The sequence below is a fragment of the Physeter macrocephalus genome, chromosome 10 (assembly GCF_002837175.3).
Source record: "Physeter macrocephalus isolate SW-GA chromosome 10, ASM283717v5, whole genome shotgun sequence".
NCBI lineage: Eukaryota > Metazoa > Chordata > Mammalia > Artiodactyla > Physeteridae > Physeter > Physeter macrocephalus.
Genome location: NC_041223.1, coordinates 569,817 through 587,297, shown reverse-complemented (window position 1 = coordinate 587,297; position 17,481 = coordinate 569,817). Strand labels below are relative to the sequence as shown.

General features: G+C 40.9%; 1 protein-coding gene across 1 annotated transcript; it reads right to left on the bottom strand.

Annotated features, from left to right (window-relative positions):
* PSMB1 (proteasome 20S subunit beta 1) lies at positions 1–17,458 on the bottom strand. The gene is made up of 6 exons (XM_007122904.3): positions 17,118–17,458; positions 13,326–13,433; positions 10,423–10,504; positions 7,672–7,801; positions 1,344–1,450; positions 1–288 (listed from the first exon to the last, which is right to left on the bottom strand). Exons 1-6 carry the CDS (start codon positions 17,441–17,443, stop codon positions 103–105), a joined length of 939 nt encoding a protein of 312 aa, XP_007122966.2. The 5' UTR covers positions 17,444–17,458; the 3' UTR covers positions 1–102.
* Between the last annotated feature and the right edge of the window lie 23 nt (positions 17,459–17,481).

Sequence of the window (17,481 nt, the reverse complement as noted above, 5' to 3'; positions counted from 1 at the left end):
TAAGTGCTTGGGGTTTTATTCTTTAATAAAACAGATCAGTCCAACAGTTCCAAGGTACAAACTTCACCAGTTTTGAACTGATCCAGGACAATGGCACAGAACTCAGTCCTTCCGCAGAGGCACAGTCTCCTCCCTGATGCCCTCCTTGGTCACGATGCAGATCCTGAGCGCGTCCCCGGTGTACACATCCCTCTCGGCAGCAGAAATGAAGACATCTTTCACGAGCCGCATAGCTCTGTCCAAGGACAGTGGGACATGCTCCACATTCTGCATGTTCTTAAAACCAACCTGGTGGGACAGAAAACTTGGATGAGGCATCATGTGACCACACAAAGGCAGTCCAGTCTCCCCCAAAGCTTTCACACGTCTCAGGGTTCAAAACGAATACATCACACAAACTTCAAATGTCCCTCAACTGAAATATTTCCAGACCTGGCTGAATTACACAAACCTAACACCTGACAAATACCAACTGAGACAAAGCCCCTGCTCTTGAGAAGCACACAGTAGAGGGGTGAACGTATGTAAGCAAACTATCGTTACAGAATCTGCCGAAACTAAGAAGAAAACAGAGCCACGAGAGCCCCAAGCTGTCATAACTAAATCTCCTGGGAGAAGAAAAGAAAGGCTTCAGCAGAAAATACATCTGAGAAGAGGAGTGATAAAGGATAAACGAGTTAAGGATGGAGTAACATTCCAGACGGAGGCTGTGCTATCTCCAAAGGGATGGAGACGGGAAGGCACATCATTTCAAGGATCTGAGTGGAATACAGAGTGACAGGAGGTGAGGCAGATAAGCAATAAGCAGAAGTAACTACATACTACATAACACATTTTAGACGAGCAAGGAAGATGAAATAGGGAAGTAAGCTTGGAGGCGAAAAGGATGTTAGGAAATAAACACAATGATCCAGGCAAGATGCCATGCAAGCCTGAATGTAGCCAGCGTAACAGAAAAGGGGGCAAATTAAAAATATACTTGGAAATTAGAATACAAAATGAGGTGACACAGAGATGGTGAGATCGGGGGAGAAATGCGTTTTCATGACTTCAGGTAAAAATGGCAAGAGGAGAACCAATAACACGGACAAACCATTGTAGACAGAAGCGCCTTCAAAGTCATGAGAACAGGGAAGAAGCTGGAGCCGTGGAAGCGAGTGGCGGCAGGGCAGGAGACCCAGTAGAACAGAGACAAGAAGGTTGGATGGGGCAAATCAGCCAAGCAAGCTCAGCAGTGAATTAAAAGAAAGCGTTGATTTCTGCGCTCCCGTAAGCTAATGAAGAGAATGCAGAGGAAGGTACTTCGTGTTAATGCCACCACCCCCTGGACGCAGTCTTATTACCTGGTTGTCAAGCAGGGGCTGCAGCATGGCACTGGCTGAGCCTCCAGCCTTGAAGGAGTCTCTCTGGTAGGACCCCACCGGATCAAAGCTGTACACAGCTCCCTTCCCTTAAAGTAGAAAACAGTCTCCATAAGGATGCATCCTGACCACATTCCCAAATCGTGGTAAAAATAAATCTAATCAAAATGTGATACAAAATGGACCATCAACTTGGCTAAAATTTCAGAAGAAGTGCAGTCTGCCCCTCCCCTCCCCTCCGAATGCAATCGGAGGCCCACCTGCCCACTCCCGTCCACTGTGGCGTTTGCCACCAGGAGCTTCATGCTCTCTTCAAGCTACCATTACCGATTACCACGCCGTGGCTCCCACTATGTATGTGGTCTCACAGGTTCACTACTTAACAATCACAGATCCTGCTCTAAGTTCTGCACCAAACTCCTCACAAGATTCCTAAAAAACTAACTGGTGTAGCTGCAGTATAGACACAAGTGTAAAATTCACCTGGTGCTAAATATGGGAAGCATGAAAAACTTCCTGCGTATTTTAAACTAATAGTAAGCACACTCTTTAGCATCAGCACCACAAACAAATCAATTTAATTAAAAAGAAATTCCAGGGACTTCCCTGGAATTCCCTGGCGCAATGGTTAAGAATCCGCCTGCCAATGCAGGGGACATGGGTTCAATCCCTGCTCCGGGAAGATCCCACATGCCGCGGAGCAACTAAGCCTGAGTGCCACAACTACTGAGCCTGCGCTCTAAGCCCGCAAGCCACAACTACTGAGCCCACGAGCCGCAACTACTGAAGCCCACGCGCCTAGAGCCCATGCTGTGCAACAAAAGCCACCGCAATGAGAAGCCTCCGCACCGCCACGAAGAGCAGCCCCCGCTCGCCGCAACTAGAGAGAAAGTACGTACCCTATGACCCAGTAATAATTTCACTTACAGAATTAAGATCTATCTACAAGTAATGCTAACATAAACACACAAAGCAATATGGACAAGATCATTTCTGTATCTCTTACAGAGCAAAAACTTACAAACCACCAAATCCATTAGCAGAAAATGGTATGTCAACATAGCAATGTGCAGACTAGGAAGAGGAAGACAGGTCTGTGGGACACATCCATAGGACAATATAAAATAAAGAGCTCTTTGGTATGTAGAGTACAGTCCTATTTTTGTTTAAAGGCATTAAGTAAACTGTACACACATTTATATATACACACAAAAACGTATGGAAAGATTAATAAGTAAACTGTAGTTATTCCTCTTTGTGGGATTACAGACAAGAAAAGAAGGGAATCACTTTATATGCTTTGGTATTGAGTTTATTACAAAGAATACACGTCACTAATTTTTAAAAAGGCCTTTTAAAAACAACTGTGTTCTGAGTGTGAGAAATCACGGATCATTTATAAGGTATGACTTAAAAGTGACACAACTGATTTTTAAAACACATTATGCCGTAACTGAAACACTCCAGTAGTTACCCTGGGAGATGCGAGATAAGGACAATCTTCTTACTACCATGGACAACTGCCAACGTTAGCTGTGTGTATTTTTCCCACCACAGAATTACGGAGATATAACCGTAGCCCTAACCCGGCTGAGGAGGCAGCACCTGAAAGAACCTGGAGAAGTGCTCTGCTGGGAGCAAGTTTAGAACAAGAAACAAGGTCACAGTGAGCAAGGCCACTAACTTCAACACATAAAGAAGCGCTATGAGGTATAAAGCCAAAAAAACAACTGTATTGCTCATGAGGCTAATAGGCCACAAGTAAAATGAGGCTCAAAAGATTTACCCAAGGGTAAACCAATCTCACAAAACCACACACAACAGCTTTGAGGAAAACAAAAGAGTGGACTATACCCAAGACCACAGCTTCAAAGACTCCCTTAGAAAAAGCAAGAGACATCTGTAACATGAGTGCAGAAGGCATGAATATTGACTGTAGGTATAAAGTGATTTTCCTCATCAAAATAATTCTTAAAAAGTGCGATGATTTCAAAGTAAAATATAAAATAAAACCAGACAAGTCCTAGAAAAAAACACAGGTAAGTCTTTGATGGGGAAGGCGTTTCTAACAAAGTAAGACACTCAATACCATAAAGAAAAGATTGACAGATTTGTATGAAACTCAGGAACTTCTGTGTAGCTAAAGACACATCCCAAAAGGTCAGAGACCAAGAACACTCTTGCACGGTATCTACCACATACATTACACAGGGTTAACACAGCTGTTCTTATAAATCAGTAAGGAAAAGACTAACCTGCGAATAAGGGAATGAGCAAAGATTAACACATGGGTCAGTCTCCAAAGAAGAAATGAAAAGGGCAATAAACACGAAGACACCCAACCTCTATAAACAAAAAATACATATAAATTAAAACAACAAAGTATTTACTAGGCGAAGACCTAGAATGTGTTAAAATTCTGATACTGGTTAGGATGCAAAAACAGAACCAAGAAAACCCAAAACAAAAGAAGGTACTCACACCCCTGCTGGTAGACTGCAGGAGGACTCTTTCTGAAGGGCAAGCCCATGGTGTCAGCAGAATGCAAAACATATAGATATTCTCTGACCCAGAAGCTCGACTTCTAGGAATTTTTTCCAGGGAGATAAGCTGGGTTGGAGAAATACACAAAATTGTATGTACAGGAGTTGTCATATTGTTTATATTAAGAAAACTGGAAACAACCTAAATGACCTTCAGAGGACTGGTGGGGAAACTATGGTGCAGCTCCATCCCATATGTCAGCCTGAAATCATTTTGCATGTCTTTATCCACCAGTATAAAACTACCTCAGTGATAACACATCCACTGTATAGTCCCAGAAAAAGGTATAAACTACATCCTTCTTATGTAGTGTACAAGCACATATGCACACCAAGACATCTAAAAGCATGTTCGCTAGAAGTTGAATAGTAATTATCTCTAGGGACAGGCTTTGGGGGATTACTACTTTTATCCTTGTATCTTCCAGTACTATTTGACTTCTATAAGCATTATTGTTTTCATTACAGAAAAACTAAAGCCCTCATTAACTTGGGGAAAATTTTTTAAAAGAGGGCATGATTGCAACTGGAGAGGTAAGGGCACAAAGGGCAAAGTAGATAGCTGTTGACTGTGTGCTAAAGTCAGCTGTTGACCCAGTGTCCTGAGGGTCTCCATAGGAACAGAGCCCCACTTCCACCAACACAAAAGAAAGAAAATAAAAGCTCAAAACAGGGACTTCCCTGGTGGTTCGGTGGTTAAGAATCCGCCTGCCAATGCAGGGGACATGGGTTCAAGCCCTGGTCTGGGAAGATCCCACATGCCGCGGGGCAACTAAGCCCGTGCGCCACAACTACTGAGCCTGCACTCTAGAGCCCACAAGCCACAGCTACTGAAGCCCGCGCACCTAGAGCCCATGCTCTGCCACAAGAGAAGACATCGCAATGAGAAGCCCGCACACTGCAACAAAGAGTAGCCCCCACTCGCTGCAACTAGAGAAAGCCTGCGCACACAACGAAGACCCAACACAGCCAAAAATAAAAAAATTTAAAAAAATTAAAAATCTCAAAACTTCAGCAGAGGCTCTGGACTTGGAGGCACCCTACTTAAGCATGGACAGGGTAAAAGGCAGGTACAAAAACAGAAGTGTTAAATGGAGAGCTGATGTGCTCCTTCAGTGCAGACCTTTATGACCAGATTTTGATTATCATTCTTCAGTACACGTGGACGGCCAAAATTCAAAAGAAATTTGATGGAAGCCTCCAATGTAGAAGGCAGCAGCCAAAAATAAACAAGATGAAGAGAGCAATCTGAGGGACTCCCTGGTGGCGCAGTAGTTAAGAATCTGCTTGCCAATGAAGGGGACAGGGGTTCAATCCCTGGCCCGGGAAGATCTCTTTCCACATGCCGTGGAGAAGAAATTTGATGGAAGCCTCCAATGTAGAAGGCAGCAGCCAAAAATAAACAAGATGAAGAGAGCAATCTGAGGGACTCCCTGGTGGCGCAGTAGTTAAGAATCTGCTTGCCAATGAAGGGGACAGGGGTTCAATCCCTGGCCCGGGAAGATCTCTTCCCACATGCCGTGGAGCAACTAAGCCCATGCGCCACAACTACTGAGCCTGCGCTCTAGAGCCCGCAAGCCACAACTACTGAGCCCGAGTGCTACAGCTACTGAAGCCTGCGCGCCTAGAGCCTGTGATCCACAACAAGAGAAGCCACGACAACGCGAAGCCCACGCATTGCAATGAAGAGTGGCCCCCGCTCGCCTCAACTAGAGAAAGCCCGCGCACAGCAACGAAGACCCAACACAGCCAAAAATAAAAACAAATAAATAAAATTTTAAAAAAGGAATAAATTGTCTCAGTGGGTGTATACATGTTCCAAACTTATCAAATTATGCATTAAAAAAAGCAACTAGATAAAATGCAGAGAACACAGGAAAACTTCAAAGGAAGTACAAAAAAAATCTAGCAGTAACAGGATACTTAAAATAAAAAAGGACCTAACAAATAAGAAAAAGCTGACGGCAAAAATAGAAAGCTCAGTAAAGAATGAGGCACTGAGGTTGAGGAACTCTTCAGAGCAGAACAAAAAAATAAACAGGTGGACAACATGCAGGGGAAAAAATGAGAAACTATGGGATCATAACCCAGGTGGCTGTGGAGAAGGCAGGGTTAGGAGAGGAGGAGGAGAGGCAAGAAGAAGGTAGAGGAGACAAAATAAATGAGAAAAGACTCTGGACGAGGAGCCTCGCTGTAACCTTTCAGAACACTAGGATAAAGAAAAGACTCAAAAAACGAAGACTCAAAAAGGTCTCCTGATTCCTTTCTTCAGAAATTTCTCTAGAGATGCACACCACCAAACAGGGAAATAAACCAAGAAAGAGGAAAGCACAGGTGAAAGAGCTGGAGACTGTCCACTGTCCTGGGACACAGAGAAAGAAGGCAAAGGACTTCTTTACTACACACATAAATTCCTCTAAGGAATAAAAATCAAATCAAACCAGACAAGATTAGCGGGGGGGAAAAAGGTTAGAAACGCCTGAGAATACCACCAAAACAAGCAAGAGTGTAATCACATGGGAATCAAAGACTAGGGCTCTGGAGTCAAACAGACCCAAACCTCAGCTCTGCCATTCAGTACATAGGAGGTTCCTCCAATCTGTCTGATGCTCAGAAAAACTCAAAGGACATTGTCTGGCCTGCTGAAATTCAATGGCAGCTATCATTAATATCGCTAAAATCTGAATTTATTAACCTGACATTCAAGTCAGACATAACTGAAGTCAAAAAAGGCACCAAAAGTGTCCCGCATGCTGGGTTAGGCAAGCTAACCTGTGGCTAGAATTTAATTACCCAGGTTAAGTGTAATTAATTTCTAAGTACCATTTCTGTGCTTTATATTTTCTCTTAGTTTTCAAGCAAGTTTGAAAGCCTGAAAAAACTGTGTCAACCTAATTTGTCTACATATAAACCATGGTAGGTAAAATGATCAGAATGCTCCCAGAGGTCACATACAGGGGCAGAGGTGAGAGAGAGAGGGAGAACAAAGAAAAAACCCACGGAACAGAAATGGACAGGAGTAAAAACTAGAGAGGAGATGAGAAGAACCTGACTCCATCCTACTCAGAAACCTTCCCTCTCAGAAAGACAGACTTGTTTCAATGATACCCAAGACAATTTCTGTAACTTCTTTTTACAATGGACTACTCTAAAAGGCAGCACAGATCTGTCCTGGGAGATTGTATTTGATTTCTGGAAGCAACTAAAAGTCAATTCAAATCAGACCTGGTGAAAAACACTGCTGCCCTTTGATCCATGCTTTGGATCAAAAACAGCATGGAAATGTCAAGGTAACAACGCTGATTTTCCCTGGCCCTCCTGGTACGACTCTGACAGAAAATCAAAGAGGGATTTTAAAAATGATCCAAAAACACTGGTGGAAACGCACTTCTTTAACACATTACTTTCAAAAAAAAACCTTTTGAAGTCAAGTATGTTTGTCTTACTTAGAATCATACTCACGTCAAGCTTCTCCAAGTCAGGTTTCTTTCTGTAAGATTAAAATGCTAAATATACTATCAAACTCATGCAAGATCTTCAGAAAATAGTAAAACAACTGACTGCCCAACATTCACTTAATACACCACTTGCTGTGTGTCTCTGGATTATCATTTATTTCCCTTTTAGCTTCAGTTTCTTCACTGCTTTAATTATGAGAAAATGAAGTTGCTGGGCAAGAGGGTATCTGGTTCTTTTCAACTCTGGATGGAAACACACACATCTAAGAAATGCCACCCCATTCATCATCCAGAAAGAAAACATCCTACCTTCTTCATCGAGTCCCCCGATGATGTTGTACACATAGTAGGGAAAAAAGCGCCTAGAATATAGGATTGTAGACAGCATTGCAGCAATCGCCCCTGTCGTCATGGCCTTGTTATTGGAATGTTTATACATCTGCAATTATTAACAAAAATAACAGGCATGTAGAGGCAGAATATATTAAAGAGTAGAACAATGAACAGTAAATTGAAAAGAATGAAAGCCCATCTTGGTAAAATGGGAAAGGATGCCTGTTTCTTTCATGATCAAACAACGCAATACTACTAAAACAAAATAATACTTTATTATGTCCTATCATTTTTGGGGGCTACAAACACTTCTATGGGAAAGAATGCTAAGTTTGCCCTCAGCTCTTTGGTTTAAAGACTACTTTCCATGCCATCCTTATCCCAGGCACTGCTAACTCAAGAGCAAATATACACAAACAGAGCATATGAGGCGACATGGAGAGGATGTTCCAAATCCAGCTCTCTACTCTGCAAACAGACAGTGGTCAGGAAAGTCCATGGGCCAAATTCAGCCCACCACTTGTTTCTATAAAGTTTTATTGGAACACAGTCTCGTTCATTCATTACATATTGTCTATGTCTGCTTTTGCACAAGGGCAGAGTTGAACGGTTGCCACAGAAACCAAATGGCTCATAAACTTGAAGGTATTTGCTATGCTAACTCCTGATCAGACTCAGATATAAGTCCCTCTCTTTGCAGAGTAGATACCTGTGAGACATGAGGGCAGCACCCTTACTGTGTGTGAATACAGTACAGTGGTCTTAATCCTTAGAACATCTACCATGGAGAACAGAAGTATCCAAAATAGCATCTTACACAGTGATTTCCAATCTTAGATTTACTACAGCCTTAGGAATCCCAAATTATCCAATAAAATAAATTTAAGTTCACCAATTTGTCAGCCACATAGCAAACATCTCTAAAGAGAAACCTAAGAAGTACTATAAAATCAAACAATGACAAATACTGAAGAAAGATGAGACATGAGCTACTTGGATAAATCGGTGTATAGAAACATTTTTTCCATGGTTATAAAGAAAATTCTTAATTTCATTTCAAAACCAAGCACCAACATTTATTCACCTCACCATTTACAAAATAATATATGAAAGAAAAATTTCAAGGACTGTACATTGAGTTGAACTCACTGTTGCTTGTTTTATTTTATTAACAAAACACTGCTCTCCATGTCATGTTTATTTTTGTCCTCTAAATGCCATTTATAAAATATGCATTAGGAATCATACAAATACATCAATAAATATAAGTCACTAAAGCTTTCAATATAAATAGGTTTTAAATAAATGTTAACAATTGATAAATACTGAACAAAATCATTTCTACACGTTCAAAAAGCAAGTATCAGTTAAACAAATTCATTACATACTCCAGTGACATCACTCATAATCTTAAGAGTTATTCACAAATAGGCAAAACAGAACGCGACCAACCCGGCTCACTTTTTCACGTACCAGCTGGACTTACCAACTACTAAATTAAAAATTATGACACGTAGCCTACAAAATTAAATAAGAAAATTAACAGCATATAATATTGACACTGTAAATATCAGCAGTTTAAAAAATGTCAGCAGGCTATAACTAATTAAGAAACAGAGCTACATTTCTTTTTTTTTTTTTTTGCAGTACGCGGGCCTCTCACTGTTGTGGCCTCTCCCATTGCGGAGCACAGGCTCCGGACACGCAGGCTCAGTGGCCGTGGCTCACGGGCCCAGCCGCTCCACGGCATGTGGGATCTTTCCGGACCGGGGCACGAACCCACGTCCTCTGCATCGGCAGGCGGACTCTCAACCACTGCGCCACCAGGGAAGCCCCAGAGCTACATTTCTGAATATTGACATATGGTGATTGAGAATCCTACTCCAACCCTATACTGTTACCAACTAAGAAGAGAGTAGTTACTGGTTATTATTACAGATAAAATCCATTTTAGTACAGTCCAAATTACACCTAACCTATTCTCCCTGAAACTATTTGCAGCAAACACTGCTAGTACACACGGGCGATAATCAAAATCCAGACGGGCATCTGCTTTCATCAAGTCGGCATTCCTTTGTTCTTTATGCCTCCCCAGCTCCCACAAAAGGCATGCAGGCAATGTCAGCCCTTTAAAAACTGTAAAACAGGTTAGTCTGTCTCGTTCTCTTACTTCTTCCGAATACCACCCTTTGAGTCTCTTCCACCCTCATCCACCTTGTGTCAAATCTCCTTCCTCAGCTAGCTGTCAGCTAACGCCTGTTAAGGGGTAGGTGATAATGGTGTAGGTTGTGCCTCTAGTCCAAACAGCTGGTTTATTCCTTCTCCTGCTAACAGTGCAGTGCTACAAAGAGAGCATGTCAGCTGACGGTACTCCAGACCAAGCTTCGGTCTAAAAGCTTGCCTCCTCTGCAGAAATTGATTTGTTTCATTTCTGAGGGAAGAGTATCTTCAGAAGAAACCCCTCCCAGTCTGCCTCAAAAAAGGTAGATAATCCTTTACTTTATACTGTACATATATTTTAACAAAAGGAACTTGCTGTAGTTTCACATTATGCTACTTTGATGATGCTGCATTAACAGTATCATTTCATTTCCAGGATAGGTTATAGTTTCATCTGCTAAACTAGCTCTTCTCCAGCTATTCTGAGCAAGTCATGATGTATGCTTAAAAGAATCTAAAGAACTGTTATTAGCTTTCAACAGTGTAGACATATACAAAAGCATCTACCTTTAGTCTTGCTTCAATAATCTTTGTCAGGGTAAGACAGTCTCCATGAAAACCACTACATCCGATGACTGTTTTGTCTGTTCTGTAAAAAAAACCACATTTCAGGAAACTGAGTTGGTTTGACAGTAAAGGAAAACATGTCTTGGGTAATTTTAAATTGAAAACTCCCATTCCCATTATTCACCAAATGGTAATGGGACAACTATTTAGCTAGCTCTTTTTGGGGGAGGCGGGGCAGGGGGAGGTCCTGTATCCCAACATCTCACTCAAAAGAATAAATGAAACTATGAATGGACTAAGGAAAATATGACTGAATTTTTTTACAACCTTAGGTTGAGGGCAGCCAATTTACATGATACAACCCAATGTCCACACAGAAAACCTGTATAAATTTGATTACATAAAAAACTAAACTTCTATAAAAATACAATGAACAAAGTTAAAAAAAAAAAAAAGAACCGAGAGCACCGTTGCCCAGGTTCAATCCCTGGTCAGGGAACTGAGATCCCATAAGCCACTCAGCACAGCCAAAAAGAAAAAAAAAAAAGAGCTAAGAAAATATATTTGTAGGACATACAACCAAAGTCTACTTTTAATTTCCTTTTTCTACAAAGGGTTCCTAAAAATATGAAAAGCATTAACAGCTCAATGGCTTATGGGGATGTAATACACAGCATGGTGACTACAGTTAATAAGCCTGTGTTGCATATTTAAAAGTTGCTAAGAGAGTAGATCTCAGAAGTTCTCATCACAAGGAAACAAATGTCGTAACTATGTGTGGTAACAGATATTAACCAGACGAATTGTGATCATTTTGCAATATATACAAATACAGAATCATTATGTTATATACCTGAAACTATTATGTCAATTACACCTCAATTAAAAAAAAAAACACAATGGAAAGATGGCTAACTTATATGAAACTCATAAAAAGAAACACAAGTCACCATAAACATATAAAAGAACCTCCATGCCAATCAGAAATTCAAATCTAAATAAGAAATGATTTCAACCTATTAGACTAATAATGCCTAATGCTGGTGACGTGGGAAATGTGTACTCTCAGATACTGGCAAAGAGTATACAATGATGCAAGTTTTTAGAAGGCTCGTTTGACAGTATCTAGTAGAAATTTAAATGCACACCATTTTCACTCAATAATTCCACTGCTAGAAATTCATCCAATCAATATACTTATGCAAGTTTGCAAAGACATACTCTAGGTTCGCTTGTGCGTAAGTATACATATTATTTTAATGGCTCTCCAAAACAAAACAAACAAAAACAACCCAAATGCCCACCAGAGGGAAACTGATAAAATTTTGGTACATCTATGTCTCAAAAATTAATTCCCAAGTCTTGACATGTATAAGGAAACACAAACCAATCTCATCAAGAAATAATCAGCAGAGGCAACATGATACCCTTCCTTTCAGAAATATAAGAATGACTCATACAAAACATACTTGTCCAGCTGGGGAGACCACTGGCACCTCCAGGGGCATTACCAGCATTTCCTGATCTACCCCTATAACCAACCTCACTGCACTGAGCCAAAGACCCCCAGTATACCATAAGGCTTCACTGCCTATACTACTAAGAAGAGTTGACAGTACCAAGAGGGTAGGACAAAATCTGAGCTTCAAAATGCTTTTGCCAAATATCCAGGTACATAAATGAAGAGGCGTTTTTATGCAAAGAATAAAGAGGAAATGTAAGTCTCAAACAGGTGGGGAAGAGGCAGACTTGGCTCTAGGTCGGCCCAAAGGGTATGGGATCAGGGGCACGCAGGCAATTCAACTGCACGTATGGTCTAGTGCAAAAGATGCATGACAGGAATACAGGAAGTCATTAACGTTCTGTCTCTATATACCTGAAGAATTTCATTAAAAAAAAAAGGGTATTCACTTAGGCAGCACACAAACTAAAGCAGAACATTACAAAGATGAGCAGAATCTGGCACAAGGGTAACATATATAAGATTACATATTTAAATTGTATTTATGACGTTACTACTTTCAAATTATAAAAGTTACAACTTAGAAGAAAAAATTATAGCATGGGTGCACTACAAATCGGAGAAGAGAAAGGGGTATCGAAAGACAGAAGTGGACAGAAAGGGAACTGGGAAGATGAAGACAAGTTTACTGTTGTTTAGGTTAAGATGTGGGCTAGCTCATGCCCTGCAGCACCGCAAGGTCCACCCCAAGGACCCGAACCTCATCAGTCCACTCCTGCTACAATTAAAGGTTAAAACGATCTTGTGGACTAACGTAGGCGTAACCACCACTTTTAACTGTGCCTAAAAATGTTAAATACAAACCACTGCTAACATGCAAGATGCATTTAGGTAATTTATGCAGACTTTCTTCCCCTGTACACATGACTTTATTTTCTTATGTTTTAGAAAAAATATAAGTACCCCATTAAAACTGTGAACCATGGATATAACTGCTTACGATATGGTTAAATTGAATGTTTCAGGTTATTTTCTTTTTTAAGGTGCAGATTAAAAAAAAAACTCAACATATTAATAGATGCATAGAAGGATGAAAGTATGTATGATAAAGTAATAATAAAATACTGATAAGATCTAGGTGATAGTATATGGGTGTTCACTACAAAATTATCCTACCTCTGTCGTATATTTGAAATTTTTCATAAGATGTTGAGGTAAAAAATATTTAAGTTACCAAAAACACTGTTGGTACCTAGATATGACAAATATCATGAAGACTACATACTGAATTATTAGAAAACAATTTGCAAACAAAAATGCAAGCTAAGCTCCAAACAGGCAATTTAAAAATTCATGAAACAAGTCATTTAGAAGTTAAATCTCCTGCAGTATTAAATCATCACAAGATGCTGAGAACATGTCCTTAGAAATATTTACTTACAATTTGTAACATTTGGGGCTGTCCCGTGTGTGAATTGAAAACCCCTCACTCAATCGGGTGTCAGAAGCAACAATTGAAAAATCTTCTCCAGCAATTGCCAATACAGTACTGAGGGGAAAAGAAAGACAAAAAAGAAAATTAATGAATTCTGGATGGTAATAACAGCTTTCCCAAAATGAGAATGCTCCACAGCATATACTGGGATAAAATATACTAGATGTAAGCAAGTGCAGGATTCAGATGGAAGAGGAATGATCAGGGGAAAGGATCCCTGCCTACAAGTCATCTGGGGAAAAAATATTAAGTACTCCGTAAAAAACACAAGCCTAAATCAGAGCAAAGGTTCCTTAGAGAAGGTAACAGAAAGAAATCACTAAATTATCACCATCATCAAAAAATTAACATCTACCGATACTATAAAACAGCCAAAGGCCATGGCCCTGCCCGCCGGGGGGTGGAAGGGCAGTTAGGTGTAGATAGTGGCGCTACAACACAAGCTATCTGAGCTCAGGGAAGAGAGGCTTAGTGTTTTTCTTTTCTTTTTTAAAATTTATTTTTTTTCTGTTTTTTAAAAATTTATATTCTCTTGCACATGAAAGTCATAAGCACGTATGTATAAATATATATATATTTTGCTCATTTTAAAAACCTATCCCACTTTTTATTTTTTTATTTTTTTATACAGCAGGTTCTTATTAGTCAACCATTTTATACACATCAGTGTATACATGTCAATCCCAATCTCCCAATTCATCACACCACCCCCCCACCCCCGTAAAATTATTTTTGTATTTTTTATTTTTTGGCCACGCCAAAGCAGCATGTGGGATCTTAGTTCCCTCACCAGGGATGGAACCCCTGCCCCCTGCATTGGAAGTGCACAGTCTTAACCACTGGACCTCCAGGGAAGTCGAAAGGCTTAATGTTTTTCATTTCTTTATATCCAAGTCTTTATATAATGTCTTGCACTCAGGAAGACACCCAAATATCTGTTGGAAAATGGACCAACAAAGAACAAATTTTTCCCTTTGTGGCTGTGTGGCTCATGATAGCAGTTTAGTGGAGGCCTAGAGCATGAGCTCTAAAAGCAGACTGTCTGGGTTCTAAGTCTGGCTCTCCTGCTTAGCAGGTAATGAGACGTTGGGTAAGTTGCTTAACTTCTCAAGGCCTCAATGTCCTCATATGCGTATCAGAAATCATAACAGTAGCTACCTTATTTGGGTGTCAGAGGATTAAATAAGTTAATAATTGTTAACCCCTTATACCAGTGCCTGACACATAACTGGTCCTCCAGTAAGTGTTAGCTATGATCCTAGTGGCATAAGGCACATGAGGCAGCAGAGTATGATCACTGAGAACCTAGGCTCTGGAGTTACCCGAAACCCGTCCCTGCCACTTAACAGCTCTGAGACCTGGGACAAATCATCCAAGTTCAAGTTGATGATATCAGCAGCTGCTGTGTTAAAGGGTGGCTGTGAGAATTAGACGGCATGACCCACATAAAACACCTGCACTGTGCCTCACGGAACATAAGCGCTCAGAAAACTTAGGCCATATTCTTACCGAGGTGGGATGGCACTAAAACTCTCAAGTAGAAAAGGATGGTACTGCACATAACATGAACAGTGAATAAAGGAAAACTGGTATAATTCAAATAAAACATTCAAACAACTTATTCAGGTGTCCCTTTTTGTGTATACAAGTGGAGTGGCATAAGGCTTATGTGATGGACAGATCCAACAGCAGAAAATCTCACATGGAAAAGCACAGAGCTCGGAATTTTAGTGAGGAACCAAAGGTTATATGAGCAGAATGAGAAAAGTTCCTTTTGCAAAGTGGAGTTTTAAGAAGACTACTGTGACAATAACACTATATGTGAAATAGGATGGAAACTCTTTCAATAAGACTAATGCAGCAGGAAGGTAGCAACGTGAACAGGAAGAAACAGATAAACCCAAAAAACATAAATACACGAACTACACAGGTTTTTGTAACTACCAAAATGTGTTAGAAGCTGGAAGAGCCAATTCTGACATCCAAGATTTTAAACTCTGACAAGCAGCATGATGGCCTAATTATAAGCAGTGTAAATGAGAAGTGATTGAGAGGAATAATTAGTTTGCTTTTTGTTTTAATATCTTAGGTTATGGTGAGGGCAGAAAATCCGGGTGGAAAGTTGTATTTAAGAAGCCAGAATCGAGGGGCTCATGAAAGGTAAAACTGGAGAAACGGATTTGGGAATATCTTCCCATAAATGAAACACATGAGAGTACTCAGTGTTCACATACAAATGTGAAGGCTAATCAATTGGAGCTTAACCACATTTAGTCAGAATAGAAAAAGACATAGGACTAAGTTTTATTTTGTAGAAGCAAAGGCTGCCCAAGAGCCAGCAGGAGTAAATATTAAAGAAAAAGAACGAAGACTAGAAAAGGTAATTCAATAATGAGAAAGCCATAGCAACTAACTTTAGGGCAGTAATTGGATTACATAGGTTAAAAAGTGAGTAATGAACACTGAATACCTTATAAGTCTTATATAGAATCTGCAACTGCCTCATGAAATGGGTCTATTAACGCATTTTGTGGTATAAGTACTTCATTAGTTGTCATAGGAAATATTTAGAAGTGCAATAATAAAAGCATACATAAACTCCATGGCAACACAGCTATGGATTCAAATCCTGGGGCTCAACTTCACACTAGCTCTGTGACTAAAAAAATTTAACTTCTAAGGGCCCAGGCTCATTTGTAAAATTGAGGCATATACCATCTAACACTCAGTCATCATGAGGATTAAAAAAGATAACTGCTTTCAATTTACAAAATGCTCCTCTTTTGATTCTCCCCACCCCCCCGCCAAAATATGAGTAGCTAAGAAAGACAAGGAAATCTGGGTTCAAGAAGTTGAGGGGTACCCAAAGACCACAACGCTCTTTAGTGGCAGAAACAAGGCTAAAATCATAGCCTCCCACCCTGTTTGCAACATACCGCAAAAATCTGCCTTAAAATTTCAAATCCATAAGGACCTGATTGATTAACCTGGTTGCCTTAAAGGACCATCTGTCTGTTCCAATTGGGTGGGGATATTTTAAAGTACAAAGTTTGGTTGGTAAACTATAATCAGTGCTTAAATATACAGCTCTTCATTGTTAGGAATCCTAAACAGAGTGTTTTTCCAAAACCCTGATTCTTTTAGTGTACTATCAAGGAAAAGTATTATTTAAGATAACTAAAAAAAAAAAGACAACTTGAATGCAACACGCAAGAATACAATATTCAAAGGTCCCCCTTCTGAGTATTTTTTTTCCTGAACTTACGCTAACCCTTAAAAATAAACACTTATCTATGAAACTAAGTCTGGCCGACTAATCCTACCCGCTATTTAAAATAACAGAAAATGACGAAGTAGTTTGATTTAGCTACAGACACAACTACATCTAACGACACGGCCAATCAATCCTAACTCTTTCATCTCAGATGCTCAACCTGCCCCTTGCCTGCTGGCGCGAGAAACACGTTCAGATAGTAAGGAAAGGTTAGGTCCATTTTTAAAGCTCTTCCAAAGCAAAGCCCAGATACCAATTTCTACCTCCTGTCCACGCAAACCTGCCCGTCCACATCGAGACCCAGTGACCGGCCTGTAAGGTGAAGCCCTGGGGAACACGATCGAACCGAGCAACCACGGAGAGGGAGGCCTGCGGCTGGCGGGGCAAAGCCGGGTAGCCATGCCGACAGCCTTAGGCAGGGACATGGGGGGAGAAAGAGGAAGCGGTGGCTCTCCGGGCTTTACCCTCCGTTGAAAGCGTAGGGCGAAAAGCGCAGCTGCAAAGGGCCCGCGGCGCTGTGAGGCTCCATGGCCGGGTCTCTGCCCGGGCCCGAGTACGCGGCTAAGTAGGCCAACACCCCGCTGCTCCGCTCCTGCTGTCTCACGACGAGATGGCGGCCCCTACCGGAAATGGCGCCACTTCCGGCTTCGCGGCGCTGCTTCCGGCCGCTCGGTCTCACGCCGGTCACTGGTTCTAGAGGCAAGCGCCGTAGCCTTACAGTGAGTAGCCGGCGCCAGCTCTTCCAAGAGAGCTGACAGCGAGGTAAAGGTTTTCTCTCCCAAGGAAACATTCGAAATCACTCTTGATGGATAAAAATTTTAGAGTCTG

Coding starts and splice junctions, on each gene's coding strand:
- PSMB1 (XM_007122904.3), bottom strand. CDS start 17,443: ATGTTTCCTTGGGAGAGAAAACCTTTACCTCGCTGTCAGCTCTCTTGG. Junction 10,505..13,325: donor AGCCCCAAATGTTACAAATT/GTAAGTAAATAT, acceptor TTTTTTTTACAG/AACAGACAAAACAGTCATCG. Junction 7,802..10,422: donor TTATTGAAGCAAGACTAAAG/GTAGATGCTTTT, acceptor TAATAATTGCAG/ATGTATAAACATTCCAATAA.